The 14,790-nt window shown below is 54.7% G+C and overlaps 1 protein-coding gene across 2 annotated transcripts in view; it reads right to left on the bottom strand.

Annotated features, from left to right (window-relative positions):
• Positions 1-103: 103 nt before the first annotated feature.
• RYR1 (ryanodine receptor 1) overlaps positions 104-14,790 on the bottom strand; it is a gene marked incomplete at its 3' end in the record, with an annotated part of 118,542 nt that continues 103,855 nt past the window's right edge. For both annotated transcript variants that reach the window (XM_081216801.1, XM_081216802.1), the window contains exons 90-105: positions 12,948-13,760; positions 12,171-12,223; positions 11,427-11,580; positions 10,309-10,395; positions 8,901-9,152; positions 7,953-8,083; positions 5,913-5,955; positions 4,623-4,753; positions 4,461-4,521; positions 3,930-4,076; positions 3,380-3,514; positions 1,242-1,398; positions 764-828; positions 573-673; positions 344-395; positions 104-199 (exon numbers count right to left, since the gene is read on the bottom strand). In XM_081216801.1, coding sequence (XP_081072927.1) covers positions 104-199; positions 344-395; positions 573-673; positions 764-828; positions 1,242-1,398; positions 3,380-3,514; positions 3,930-4,076; positions 4,461-4,521; positions 4,623-4,753; positions 5,913-5,955; positions 7,953-8,083; positions 8,901-9,152; positions 10,309-10,395; positions 11,427-11,580; positions 12,171-12,223; positions 12,948-13,760 — 2,478 coding nt within the window. The remainder of the gene's footprint in view (positions 200-343; positions 396-572; positions 674-763; positions 829-1,241; positions 1,399-3,379; positions 3,515-3,929; positions 4,077-4,460; positions 4,522-4,622; positions 4,754-5,912; positions 5,956-7,952; positions 8,084-8,900; positions 9,153-10,308; positions 10,396-11,426; positions 11,581-12,170; positions 12,224-12,947; positions 13,761-14,790) is intronic.

The raw sequence follows: 14,790 nt of genomic DNA, 5'->3' as shown, positions 1-14,790 counted from the left end.
CACCCTCCCCCAGCCGCCTTGCAGGGAGGGATTTGGGGGCGAAGGGGCTTGCTGTGAGAATAAGGACCTTCGAGGTGGGGGTGAAGGGCCGGCTGGGGGTGACTCAGCTAAGCTGGTCCTCATACTGCTTGCGGAAACAGTCGCCAGCTGGGAAGAAATCCCAACATCTCTCTTGGTACATTTTCCAGACGTAAGACTCCTAGGGGTGGGGGATGGGGAAGGGTTGGTTGGTCACATCTTCAAATGCTTCATATTGATATGAGCTTTTTACTGTCACCTGCTGATTGACCTTATATTAAAATTCACCATGTCTCTGCCCATTGTCCCATTAACACACCCTTACCTGACCCGTGTGTTCGGTCTCGTCCTTGTTTATCAGATACATCAGGAAAAACCTGGGGATGGGAGGCAGCGGTAGACAGGTCGCAATCACCCTTACTTGCTCCTGATTGGCTGGCTGGGAATCCACCCACATGGACACCATACCCCCTCCCCTAACTGGCCAGGATCTCGGCCTGGCTGTCGGCAGCCACGCCCCCACCCTCCTGATTGGCCAGTGGGCCCACACTCACATGTAATTGGCCAGGTTGTGCTCCTCTAGTGTGTGAGTCTCGAACCCATGCGGTGTTGAATCAAAGTAATCGCTGCCGATACCACAGATGAAGCACTTGGTCTGTGCGTGGCAGGAGACAACAGAGTCAAGGCCCATTCAACCCCCCAGGGTCCCATGATCCCTCTGGGTCGCCCCCCAGATATGACCTACCTCCATATCTTCCTTCACTTGCTCCTGTTGGTCTCGGAGCTCACCAAAAGCGTCAATGATCAGACCTGGGGTGGCAGGGTGCAAGTCAGTGCCCAACCTCTGACCCAGGTCAGACTCCCTCCTCTTCTGGCTACCTACCTCTGAATCCTGCCTCCCATCCTCATCCCCCTAATCACACCCTGCTTCCTAAAAATAATAATACCTAGCATTTATTGAGCACTTATGAGCCAGACATTTACCACCTATGAATTGATTGAATTCTCACAACAACCCGATGAGGCTAATATAATTTAAAAACTCCATTTTACAGATGGAGAAACTGAAGCTCAGAGTGGTGACTTGCCCAAATCTCACAGTAGGGAGAGGCAGAGCCAGGATATGAATCCAGGCTGATGTGATCCTGGGCCTGCACTCTTAAACGAGCTAGTCTGCCTCTGGGCACAGAGCCCCCACTCTCACAACCCCGACGAGCACTGACCCTGGATGATGGCCAACAGGATGACGATGACAAAGAAGAAGAAGGTGATGTCGAAGACCACCCGGTACAGCTCGTATTCATCGCCTGCTGGGTCCTCAATCTCGTCCCCAATGCCCCCACCAGCTCGGACACCCACATACATGTGAAACAGGTAACACTGCGGGGGCAGGGTGAGAAGCACATTAGTCATGCATTCAATCATTCGACATTCACCGAGTACCTACAGGGCCCTGGGCTAGCTGCAGCAGGGCACACGTGGCAGTGACTGAGACAGCCCTGAACCTTCCTCTCACAGGGCTCACAAACTTGGCATCAGAGAGTGACAGCCCAGAAATGATCAGGGTTGTGATAGGGAGGGCTCAGGGCCAGGACAGGGAAAGCACAGTGTAATCAGGGGTGAGATGGGGGAAGCACAGGAAGCGTTGAAGCTTTGAAAGCCTGACCCAGCCTGCGGTGACTGGGCAAGGCTTCCTAGAAGAGGGGACGTGTGTGCGCTGGAACGTGAAGAAAATGTTAGGTGGGAGAGAGAGTTCCAGGCAGAGAAAACCACATGTGCTTCATCACCATTTGGGGAGGAAAGAATGCATCTTGCTCTTGTGAGGAACTGAAAGAGGTTCAGTGAAGCTGGAAAATAGAGTTCCTGTGGGCAAGAGCAGGGAGATAAATAAGGTCCAGCCAATGGTCATGGAGGGCTTCCTGTAGGAGGCAGCATTTAAGTTGAAGGTGAAGCATCAAGTGAAGGGGTGTGTGTACAAAGGGCCAGGGAAGGGAGGAAGAGAGAATGTCAGATGCAAAGGGCTTGGGTTGGGAGGAAACACATGATCTTAGGGGAACTGAAGGAGGACCAGGCAGCCAGAGAGCAAAAAGCAAGAAGGACTCTGGTTAGTCTCAGGCCAGGCTGGTTTTTCCCTGGCTTTGTAAGCCATGGTGAAGGCATCGGGAAACCACAAGAAGGTTCTGAGCAGAGGGAGGGACGTGGTCTGCCTGGCACTTGGGAAAGACTTTACACTGTTCTTTCTGTGTCCCTGGGAAGTGAGAGAACCCAGTTCTCTTCAGTAAGAGCTAAGACCAGTGACTGACGGGAACAAGGCTGAGTGGCAAGACCAGGTCTGGTGGGGCCTCAGATGTCAGGCTGAGTGGATCCTGCGAGCACAGTGCCAGATTACAGGCCATCTCTGAGATAAAGCCCTGGGATGATTCCTTCCACTGTGGCCCATGCCTATAGTAGGTTAAACTTAATTTGGGGGGGAATTCCCTAGCGGTCCAGTGGTTAGGACTCTGCGCTTTCACTGCCGAGGGTCTAGGTTCGATCCCTGGTCGAAGAACTAAGATCTCACAAGCCGCACAGTGCGGCCAAACACATTTTTTTAACTAACTAAATAAAAATTCACAAGTGGAGGAAATGCTAAGGTTCAGTTGGAGTATAATAAAAATAAAGATGGAGTCTAGTGGAATTCCCTGGCGGTCCAGTGGTTAGGACTCTGCACTCTCACTGCCAAGGGCCCAGGTTCAATCCCTGGTCAGGGAACTAAGATCCTACAAGCCGTGCGGTAAGGCCAAAAAAAAAAAAAAAAAAAGATGGAGTTTAGAAAAAAAAACAAACAAACTCAGTTTGGGTTATGACCACCACTACTAGAATAGAAGAGAAAATAAAAACACGGATAGCATGCTTTGGGTGACACTTTTCCTTATAATGATGATAGTAGCTCACATCTATGGAATCCTTAATACCTGCCAGGCACTATTCTAAGACTTTTAAATCTTAGATGGTCAGGGAGCATCACTGAGTCCTAAAAGCAACCCGAGGATGTAGGCACTGTTATTATACACCCATTTCACAGGTGAGGACACCAGAGCATGGGGAGGTTGAGCAGCCAACCCCAAATCACATGGCTTGTAAGTCAGGCACCGTGCCTGAGCACCTTTCCAATAGGATAGCTTGAAAAACTCAAATACTATTACAACCGTGGCTACCATTTATTGAGCATTGTTCAAAGTACCTCACAAGTGTCAACTCACTGAACCCTCACAATAAGTCTACAGGTAGGTTCTATTACTAACCCCCTTTACAGATGGGAAAACTAAGGGTCAGGGATGGTCAGTAACTTGTTCCAAGAGCCTTGGGGGGAGGGGCTTACCGTCATCATGTCGTCACACTTCATATCAGGCTCATCCTCATCCTCACTCTTGTTGTAGAACTTGCGGAAGAAGTTGAAGGCCACCACGGTGTACAGATAGACCACCACCGCCAGGAGGCCCACGGTCATCAACAACTGGGGACGGGCAATGGGCCTGTCAGCTCCACTCTGGGCTTGCCCCTCCCTCATGCCCAGCCTTCTCTGTCCTTTTTTTAAAAATATTTATTTAATATTATTTAATATTTGTTTATTTATTTGGCTGTGCTGGGTCTTAGTTGCAGCACGCGGGCTCTATAGTTGAGGCATGTGTGATCTTTAGTTGCAGCATGTGGGATCTAGTTCCCTGACCAGGGATCAAACTCAGGCCCCCCGCACTGGGAGCGCAGAGTCTTAACCGCTGGACCAGCAGGGAAGTCCCCAGTTAGGCCCAGGTGGCCTTCCCCCTGGGGTCTCACCACCCACACCCACCCTGGTTCAGCCCACCCAGCCCTGCCCCTCCTCCAAGCTCGTCCCTCCAGGCTCACCCCCCTCAGACAGGTCCCCTGCACACCTGTTTCCCATTGTGGGTGACAGAGGAGAGGATGGTGCGCAACGTCTTGACCCCCATGGCAATGTCCAGGAGGTGGGCGGCAAAGAAGAAGTTGTTGTAGTGACCCAGGAGGGACATCACCATGTACCAGCCCAGATACAGGAAAGACTGTGGGCACACAGAGCCGGGGTCAGTGTGCGTTCATGAGGGTCAAGGAGTACTCTGGGCGCCAGGGAACAGCTGAGAGTGCTGGGCGTGCTCTGGGGGTCAGGGGGCCACCTCTGGCTGGGGATTCTGTGAAGGACCAGGAAGGCTCTAAAACAATGGAGCACTCTGGGTGGGAAGCCATTCTTCAGGGAGTTGGGGAACCCTCCGCAGAAGGACACAGTCTGGGAATTCAAGGGTGTTCTGGGTGGTAAGGAGCCTTGGGCGGGTCAGAGGTGCACAGGGGTCAGGAGTCAGCCCCTGGCCAGGGACTCCTGGGGGTGGAGCACCCAACGCCCTTGGGCCCTTCTCCTGCAGGCCCCTCCCCCCCTACAGGGCCCCCCTCACATTGTCTGTGAAGATGACCCCAAACTTCCAGATCTGGTACTTGATATCGATGGACATGAGCCTGTAGGGTGGAGGGAAGAGGGATGGCCAGATGCTGGAGGGTCAGACCCTGGCCACATGCCCTGCCTGTCCCAGGCCTGCGCAGGGTCACCCCTGGCTCACCAGGTGAGCAGCCCCGGTGGTGGTTCAGGCTTGCGATCATTGTGGGCTGTGATCTCCAGCGTGGCCAGATCCATGCCCAGGAGCTCGGCGATCCGCTCTCTCCCGAAGATGTCCCCGTGCTTGTCCAAGACCTACGCAGGGGAGCATAGGGCGGTGCAGACACAACTAGAGTGGGGAAGGTCATAGCCTGCATGGTTGGGGGTGTCTGGGGACACTCTGAACTTTGTGTGAGAGATTGTGGGTGCATTTTTCTGGGGAGAAGGGCCAGAGCTTTCTTCAGATCCTCAGGGGGAAGGTCCCAAAGTGATAAAGGTCCAGTTCACTCAGTAGCCAAATTAACTGGGATAATTTATTATTAGGCAGGTAGGCAAGGAATCCTATATAACTGGCGTCCCCACCCCGTCATCTATGAATTCATCTCCTCCCACTCACCCCCTCACTCACTCTGCTCCAGCCACACTGGCCTCCTCACAGCTCCTCAAGTATACCAGGCACATTCCTCCCCCAGGACCTTTGCACTGGCCGTTCCCCCTGCCCAGGACACCCTTCCCCCAGATTCCCACCTGCCTCACTCCCTCACCTCCTGATCACCCTGCACGAAAGAGAAACCTGTCTGGGCCAACACCCACGCACTCCCCACCCCTCTGCGGGGCTTTTTCCTTCTACAGCACTTATCACCACCTGAATGCTATAAATGTGTTCCTCCTCTGTCTTTCCAACTTGAGGGTCCACATGTGTTTACTGATTGGATTCCAGGTCCCTATAACAGGTCCTGGCACACAGTAGGTGCTCAATAAACGTTTGTCGAGTGACAGAATAATTGTAACTTAATGTTTCCTATGTGCCAGATACTGCTCAGGTAGTGGGTCATACAACCTTCACAACAACCTGGTGGGGTCGGCCCTCATTACTTCACTTTGAATATGAGGGAACCTGAGGCACAGAAAGGTTGACCCCACTAGGAATAGAAAAGCAGACAATCTAGCACCAGAGTCTGTGTGCTGAAAATAGGATGCCTTACTTCCTCCCTCAAAACGAATAATTCACTGAGTATTTACTCTGCGCCAGGCACTGTGCTGTGCCTGTTACACGTATCGTCTCATTACGGGGCGGGAGGGGTGACTGTCATGCTCACTTCCAGACTGGCAACCTGAGGTGCTCCTCAGACAGTCAAAGCCTCTTGCCCAAGGTCACACATGAAGCAAGTGCTTGACGGGGTTTGGATGGCCTGGTGGCAGCAAGGAACCCAGCCCGGGAGGCCCTTCCACCTCCCCATCCACATCCCCTCACCTTCCGCTTGACAAATTTGTCCCAGTAGTTGCTGGGGAAAGACCTGCCAAGAGAAAGAAGCCACAAGACATCAGGGTAGGAGGGAATAGAAGCCACCAGCCAGGCCGGGGCGGGGGGCTGGAATTCCAATGCTTTTCTCACAGGAGACAGGGGGCTCACATCTCACTCAGGGTCAGGCTCTAAAGATCCCAGGCCAGGTGACTTTTGCCCAAGGTCAACACGTACCCCGCCCTCCCCCGCTGCCGTTGTTGGTGGAGCCCAGGTGAGGCAGGCAGCTCGCATGCAGAGCTGGGATGTGCAAAGACCCCAGAACTGCACTCAGGTGGGGAGGAGTCGGGACCAGTAGCCGGGCCCTGCTCCGGCTCCGGGGTGCTTTCTCACACTGTTTCATTTTATTTGATGATTCTGGCCCTTTATTTACCAGTTTTCTAATTGATGAGTTGATGTCCCAGCATCCTGCAAAGGTGGGCTGATGAGTTTTGCTGGGGGGGGGGCGGGGGTGAAGTGGAGATTTATTATGAATCCATGGATGTAGGCCTATTTGATGTGTGTTTCAATTTGTGGCACTTCCTATCCTTATCAATGCTCAAACTGTCCTTGATTTGTCCACGGGGAGCCCCTTCTAAGCTGGCAGCAGGGTCCTTTCAGCATGTCACCATTTTTCAGTGAGCACACCCTTGCTTTCTGACATAACAAGATAATCCAGGCTCATCTTACACTTCCCCGACCCAGCCCTGAAAAATCTGCTACTTCTCCAAGGAGTTTGGTTCCTTGTCACGGGAAATGGTATTTAGAAGTCAAGGTCTTGGGCAGACACCATTTTAAATAGGTCTCTCTCTCTCTCTCTTAAGCATGTGTACTTGAATGTGTGTAAGTTAAATGTGTCTTTGATGGTGACAATGAGAGCATAGGATGTCCTTGGTATGGCTTCTCTCTCTCCTTGCACCACTTCACTAGGCAGGACCCCATAAGAAAATAACTTCCGGGACTTCCCTGGTGGCTCAGTGGTAAAGAATCCGCCTTCCAATGCAGGGGACGTGGGTTCTATCCCTGGTCTGGGAAGATCCCACATGCCACGGGGCAACTGAGCCTGCACGCCACAGCTGAGCCCGCACGCCACAGCTACTGAACTCACGCGCCTCAACGAGAAAGCCTGAATGCCACAAACTACTGAGCCCTCGCGCCCTGGAGCCCGCATGCCACAAGGAAAAGCCTGCTCTCCGAAACAAAAGATCCTGCACGTGTGCCTCAACAAAGATTCTGCATGCCGCAACTAAGACCTGATGCACACACACACAAAAAGTGTCTTCATTAAAAGAAAAAAGAAAATGACTTCCAATCCTTACCTAGAGCTTACAGTGCCCCAGAAACCACACTAACTCATTTCATTGTCACAAGGTCCTTGTGAGGTCGGTGCTATTATATATCCCCACTTTACAGATAAGGAAACTGAGGCACAGAGAGGCCAAGTGACTGGACCAAGAATTCCCAGCTAGAGTGTGGCCAACCCAGGGTTCCAACGTGACCTGGTGTTCTTACTCTAGACATGCCTCCCTCTAAGGATGCAGCCCCGCTGTATGAACAAATAAGATGGGACTTGACCTGGGGTAACATGGAATGGGCTAAGAGTGTACTTGGGGGTCCAGAGTCCCACCACGTTGCCCTCACAACCCTCATTTCCTCTGTGGGCTCAGTTTAAAAACCAAGTGATTTCATATAGTGCCCACTCATGGCACCTGGTGAGAATCCCACGTGGGGACAGAGTTTAAAATGCAGGTTCCTGGGTGCCACCTCAGACTCACTGAACCAGAATCTCCAGGGCTGGGGCCCAGGAAACTCCATGTGTCAGCAGCACCCCCAGAGGTACTTTAATGCAGGGGAAATTTGTCTGTATTACTAAGAGGAAGACAAAGGCTTGAGGAGAATGAGTCAGGACCGGCAGTGACTGGAACTCCGGCCTTTTGAGGCCTGGGCTGGGACTGGAGCGGAAACCCAGCTCTGCTTCCCCAACCCACCACGAGGCTGGGGCTGGGCCCTTACGGAGTGTTGAGCACCAGCCGGTCCCACTGCCCCTTGACGTCATCGTCTTCAGGCTGCTCCGTGATGTAGAGGCCGTCAAACTCCAGCTTCCGGGCCAGTTCCTTCTCCCGCTTAAAGATCACCAGGGGCACCTAGATCATGCAGGGAGGCAAAGGGGTGGGTGTCAGGAGACCACAGCCTTGGCAGGAGCTAAGACATCCTCCTGGAGCCTTCGTGAGACCCCACAGCAGAGGAGCTTTCCCAGAGTGATCAGGGTAGTAGTGGGGAAACGCAGTCAGGGGGTCAGGGCTGGGAGAGCCCAGAACGGGCACCTGCTGCAGCCTGGGGCCTCCCAAGGGAAGGAGGAGGAATAAAGCAGGCAGGTGAAAGGAGGTGGAAGTGGGGCAGAACCTTCCAGGCAGAGGGAACAGCACTTGCAAAAGTTCTAAGCCAAAAGAGCTCTGTTCGTCCAATTGTAAAGTATCAAGGTTTGCTGAACAGTCAGGTCTCATGGAACCCATACTGAAGTTTTCGTAATACACCTTACGGGGCGTCACAAGCTTCAGGCATAGTTGATGTCAGAATCCACATCCCCCTGTTGGCACCCATGTTATGTCTGAGGCCCACAGACCCTCACAGATATTAATTCACCAACTGACCAACATGTAGAAAATAAATATTCCCGAATGACAAATTTTGCTTCTTGATCCAGAAATTAACATTATCACAGGACCCATCTCCTCAGCTGCAACCTGTATCAGTTCCGAGTCTGAATATCACCCTTGCTAAAGACCCCAATCCTGTACTCAGTCCCCCAGCCTTACCCCAACCCTAGACGCCCCCCTGTCCCAATCACTGTGTGAGATGCCCCAGCCCCTGCCCCAGGTCCTCTCAGCCAGTGCCGCGGCACACATCCCCTCCAAACACACACACACACGCCCCAGCCCCAAGGCTGTGGTCATGACCCACCTTGAGACAGTTGTAGCCAATGATGCAGAGAAAGGCCACCAGCGTATGCAGAAGGCTCAAGCAACGCAAGGCAGGTTCCATGTAGCCCGTGCTCTCCTCCAGGAAGTAGTACACCATGTTCTCATCCTCGTCGCCCTCTGCTTCCTCTCCGGCCCCCGAGCCCCAGCCAGAGCCTCCACCTGACCCTGCTCCTGGCAGGTCCCCAGCTGCTGAGCTCTCCATATCATCCTCCCCTGGTGGAGAGTCTGAGACCTAAAGGGGGACAGAGGTCAGCCAGGGTGGGGACCCGGTGTCCTGGTACCTGGTCTGCCACACCCAGAACTGGGCCCTCATCAGATATAGTCTCTGCAGGACTGTCCATCAAGATCAAGGGGTGGGCCCAGGACCCTAGCTAGCAAATCAGATTCTGTCCTGGGAATCTGACTATTGAACTGAGGGACAGGAGGACTGAAAACAAGAGTTGATTCATCTTGACAGTGGAGCCCTAACGAGACTACTTTTAACACTAATATTAACACTAATACTAAAATTAGTAGTAGCTATCATTTATTTATACAGCACCTTTTTTTTGTCAGGTACTATTCTGAGTGCTTTACATACATCAGTCCTCTTTTTTTTTTTTTTGGCTGGGCCTCGCACATCTTGCAGAATCTTAGTTCCCTGATCAGGGACTGAACCCGTTCCTTCAGCAGTGAAAGCGTGGAGTCCTAACCACTGGACCGCCAAGGAATTCCTCATGTTAATCCTCTTTTAATTCCCACAGCTCTAAGATGTAGGCTCTGTTATTATCCCATATTACAGATGAGGAAATTAAGGCACAGAAAGGTTAAGAACTTTGCCTAACATCATGCAGCCAGTGAGTGGTGGAGCCAGACTCTGATCCTATAGAAGCCGTGCTCTGACCATTCTGCTAGACTGCCCCTCTGTCCTGTTATCTAGATCTCGTGCAAGACCCCGAGGGTCCCTTTGTCCTTTGGGAGGCCTGCTTCATAGCCCTCTCCTTCTCTTCCCTGAGCTGCCCATTTCCTCCTCCCCACAAATTTCTCTTTAGCTTATGTGAGAACAAAGAGATGTAACCGAATCAGCGGGTGTTGCAGAGAGCGGAAGGCCTGCACCCAGGGGCACAGGGCTGGCCAGTGGTAGAGCTGAGCGTGGAACCCAGGACCGATTCCCTGCACTAACTCCCACAGAGCACTCAGGCGTCTGTTCCAGATGGACCCAGACACACAGACTCACCACCACAGGGGTCTTAAGCTACAGGTGTTCAGCCTGAACCTTCCTGGGGACCCTGAGCCCAACACCTTGTCCCTGGTGAACTGCAAGGGCCCTGGGAACCCGTTAGGGGCTGAGCCTGCCGCCCCACAGCCCAGGTAAGCGCCTGATCCTCCCGGCCCCTCTTGATCAGCACCTTATAAAACAGCAGGATGAAGTTGATGGCAAATGCCAAGAAGAGGGCAAGGAATCGCAGAGTGTAAAAGTTCCGGGAGAGGTAGTTCTAAGATGAGGAGAGAAAGAAAAAGACAGAGCTCACGGTCCACTCGCTTCCCGGGAGAATTTATCCCAACATTCACCCACAACCCAAGCACCGGGGTCCTTAATATCTGGTCCCACAATCTCCCATTTATTGAGTGCTTATTGTATACCAAGGCCTGGGCTAAGAGCTTTATATACGTGAACCTGTTTAATTCTCACCACAACCCTATGAAGTAGGTACTGCTGATATGCCCACTCCCTGGATGAGGAAATAGAGGCTCAGGGTGGTGAGCTGTCTTGTCCAAGGTTATGTAGCCAAGAAGTGGCAGACCTGGGCTTTGAAGCCAGGAGGTCCAGCTACAGAGTCCACACTCCCAACCACTCTGCCATGCTGCTTCCTGGGTGAGGGTACCCTGTCTGCTTTATCCCAGGCAGAAGACATCTACCTCCACCTCTCCCTTCCTCTTTTTCTCTCCATCATTCTTTCCATCCCCCATTCTTCCCCCAAATCCTCACTGAACCACCCTCTGTCCAACATGTTTCCCTCAGCCCCTCATGTCAGGCTGGCCTGGAGAAGAGATAGGACAGATGGAACCCTGGGCCCCGACCTCCCTTCTTCTGGGCCTGGATGAGGAGATGAATTCTTCCCCCACAGGAGGAGCTGGGGCTGGTGTGGCAGCTCCATCCTGAAGGCTGAGAGCCAAGAAATAGGCCACGGTGGGAGGAACAGAGCCATGGCCTCAGTTGGATTTAGCTCTGGATAGAGGATGGGGGTGGGAAGCTGAGGCTGGTGGCCCCAGGTGCGCAAAAGAGGGGAGGTTGGAATAAGGATTGTAAGCAGGGAGAGGCCGAAGAGCCAAGTAGGGACCACCTGAAAATGCTGCCCTGTGCCCAGGTCCTGCTCTGCCTGGGGACGTCTCTGCTCTCTGCCCATATCGACTTCCCCACAGAGATGAGCCTGGCCCAGGAGGGCTCAAGGACAGGGTTGGGGGAGAGGTGGTGTGAATGTTTTCTGGGAGAGGAGGCTTCAGGGTGCACTTGCTGGGTCCTCACCAAGAACTTCACCCTCTGTACTTCCAGTTCTTCCCAGAATTCCAGGCCCCCGCCTCCAGCCTCCTCCTTCTTTGGAGGAGGGGGAGGAGGAGCTGTATTCTTGGGGGGTTCTGGTGGGGGTTCGGGGACTTCTTTCTTCTCCCCATTCTCAGCACTGCAGGGCAGGACACAGAGAGAGTGAGCAGGTGCCTGGGAAATGCATTCATTCATTCATTCAAAGCCATGCGCTGGGGCCCACCCCATGCCTGGTCCAGGTCTAGATGGTGCTGGGCACACAGTGGTGAGACAACATCCAGCCCTGTCCCCATGGGGCTCTAGTCCAATGGGGTACAGACCCGTCACCAGACAGTGGCAGCCCGGAGTGGTCAGGGCTGGGACGAGGGTAGCTCAGGGGCTTATGGGAGCCCAGAGGAGACACCTCTTCAACTTAGGGGGCATGTCAAGGTCGGCTTCCCAGAGGAGCCATGTGAGCCAAGATGGGAAGGAGGAGGAAGGCTGAGACGAAGCACAGGGGAAGGTGTCACAGGCGGAGGGAACGGCTGGTAGAAAGGCTTGCAGGTAAGAGAGGAGCGTTCATTTCTCTACTGCCTTTCACAGAGGCCCTCCTCCGGACCTGGGCCTGGGATGTGTGATGCTGAGGTTCCAGAGTGACCAGGACATCCTCAGGCCCTGACCTCAGGAGGCTTCTAGTCCAGGAGGGAGGCAGTGATAGGGGCTGGGCCCCTTGGACCCAAGGCCACTCACTCGGCTTTCTCAGGCTCCGGCTCTGGAGGCAGCTCCTGTTCCTCTCCATCCACCTGGCGGCAGGGCAAGTATCAGGGCTGAGCCTGCACCCCAAGCGCCTCTCAGACCTGCCTATTCCTCTCTGTGTCCCTTTCTGGCCGTTTCTCCTGGGCAATCTAAGCTTTACTCCCACCCCCACCCCCCCAGAAGACGGATTATGATTCTCATTGTACAGAGGGGAAACTGAGGCTCAGAAAGGTGGAGTGCCTTGGCTAAAGCACTGTGCAGAGTCACGCTGGCTCCAAGTGGAGCTCTTCTCCCCTCATGGCCTTCCATCACCTTGACAACCGCACCCCCATGGCACTTATTGCACTGAGGGCCTGAGGATGCTTTAGGGGCCTCTGTCACGTGGACTACTTAATTCCCCACAACCGCCTGTATCTCTGAGGGTCTTTCCCAGTGTCTCTGACCCTATCTTGGGTCTTTTTAGTTCTTGGTCCTGCTTCTCCTCTAATTTGGTCTCTGGATCTCTTGCTCTTTCTGGCTCCAGGTATTTTTTTCTCTGTCTCTCCCAGAATCACTACCCTTTTCACCGGGAGACTTCCTCCAGGTCTCCATCTCTGCGTCCATCTCTCAGTGTGTCTCTCTTTGTCTCTGCGTATCTCTCAGGCCCTCTCTCCGCCCTTTTCCTCTCTCTGTGCACCGCTCTCCAACCTCTATTTGTCTCTCTTTCCCTCTCTCACCCTGCCTCCTACCCCAATCTCTCCAAAACCCTGAAGCCCCAGCCCGCGCTCTCACCCCCAGCTTCCTCTTGATGATGGGGGAGCCCTCGGGCGTGGGCGGCTCTGCCGGCGTCGTGTCACCTATGTCCCCGAGGCCTCCGGCCCCTTCGGGCCGGAAGGGGCCATCCTCGGCCACGACCACAGTCCCGTCGGTGCCTCCCGGGCCGGCCTCCTGCGCCACCGCCTCCTCGTCGCCCGCGCCCTCCGCGGAGTCGCCCGCGCCTTCGCCCGCACCCTCGCCGTCCGCGTCGCCTCCGGGCCCGGCCGGTTGCTCGCCGCGCACCTCGTCGCCCGTGGGGTCGGGCATGCCCGCCAGGAGCTCGGTCATCTTCACCTTCTTGGCGCCCTCCACCAGGCCGCCGCCGAAGAGCGAGCCCCAGAGCAGGCGCAGCGCGCCCGCCGCCGCCCCCGCGGCCGCCGCCCCCGCGCGCGCCAGCACCCCCCAGAGCAGCGCGGCCACGGCCGTCGCGGCTTCGCGCGCCGTCAGCCGCCGCAGCCGCCGCACGCGCCGCCGCAGGCTGCGGTAGCTGAGGCCCCGTAGGGCCCGACCCGCCGCCGCCGCCAGCCGCGCCGTCGCGCCCGCCGCCGCCGTCCCCGCCGCGCCCTCGGACCCCACCACGCCCTCTTCTGCGCCCTCGGCGCCCGCCTCCGCCGCGCCCGCGCCCTCGTCGTCGTTCTCCCCCGGCCCGCCCTCGGTCTCCGAGATCTGCGCGGCGATCTGCATCTCGAAGATGGTGTCCTCGCAGAAGCTCACGAAGAGCTCCATCTTCTCCGACTCGCCGCCCTCGTTCACCACGTCGAAGATGAACTGACGCTTCGACTCCTTCACCTGCAGCGCGGGGCGGAGGGGACGTGATGGGGGCGCCGTCGGCGGGGACTTAGGACAACAGCGGTGGCAGCCAGCCACGCGCGTTCGCCTCTGTTCTAAGCATCGTCGTCTTTATTTTTGAAAGCGAACCTATAGAGCGCTCGCTGTAGGTGCACTTGTAAGAACCTCAGCAAGGCTAGGCCCTGTATCCAGCATTTTATGTATGGTATCTCATTAAATCCGCACAAACCATCCTAGAAGTAGGGGCCGATATCCCCATTTTACAGATGAGGAAATGGAAGCCCAGAAAGTCACGTGTCCGGGGTGATGCAGCTGAGAGGTGGCAGGTGTAGGATTCGAATTCCCAACAAGCTGGTTCCAGGATGGATGTTCTTGGCTCCGACAGACGGAGCATAGTGGTTGAGGGCAAAGGTTCTGCAGCCAGCCTGCTTGGGTTCGAATGCTGATTCTGCCACTGAGTTAGACTTAACTCTCTGGGCTTCGGTTTCCCCTTATGTAAATCGGGGAATAATAGTAGGACCCATGCATAAAAGGGCTGGCGTGAGGATTAAATGAGTTAATAGATGCTGAGTGATTAGAACAGTGCCTGGCACCTACCAGACGCCATATAGTGCGTGCTGTTGTGGTGCTGCTGCATGAGCGCTAGAGGGCCACGCAGGCAGACATGGACTCCGGACAGGTAGGAGAACGTGGGAATGGGAAGGAGTGAGCAGGAGGAAGTGGGTGTTTGGAGGAATAACACTAACAGAAAGAGTGTGCAAGTGGGGTGCACGTGAGGGGCGGAGCTCCCACAGGGTGTACTAGAGTGTGAAGGGCCAGTGGTGAACCAGGGCTTCCTGCAGATGCAGGGATGTGCAGACGTCCCGGGTGCAAGGACGATGCAACGGCTTTTAAGCCAGATTGGAGAGGAGGATGAGTATACAGTGGTGCCCCAAGGGACACAGGTGAGTGTGCAAAACCTTGGGAGTTCCGGTGGAGTATGTGAAAGGGCTGATGTGCAAGAGCCTTGTGAGAGGGCACCGGGACTAAG

Source organism: Mesoplodon bidens, assembly GCF_964165515.1.
Source record: "Mesoplodon bidens genome assembly, chromosome: 18".
NCBI lineage: Eukaryota > Metazoa > Chordata > Mammalia > Artiodactyla > Ziphiidae > Mesoplodon > Mesoplodon bidens.
Note: the sequence above shows the minus strand (reverse complement) of the source record. Positions and strands in the feature narration are given on the sequence as shown.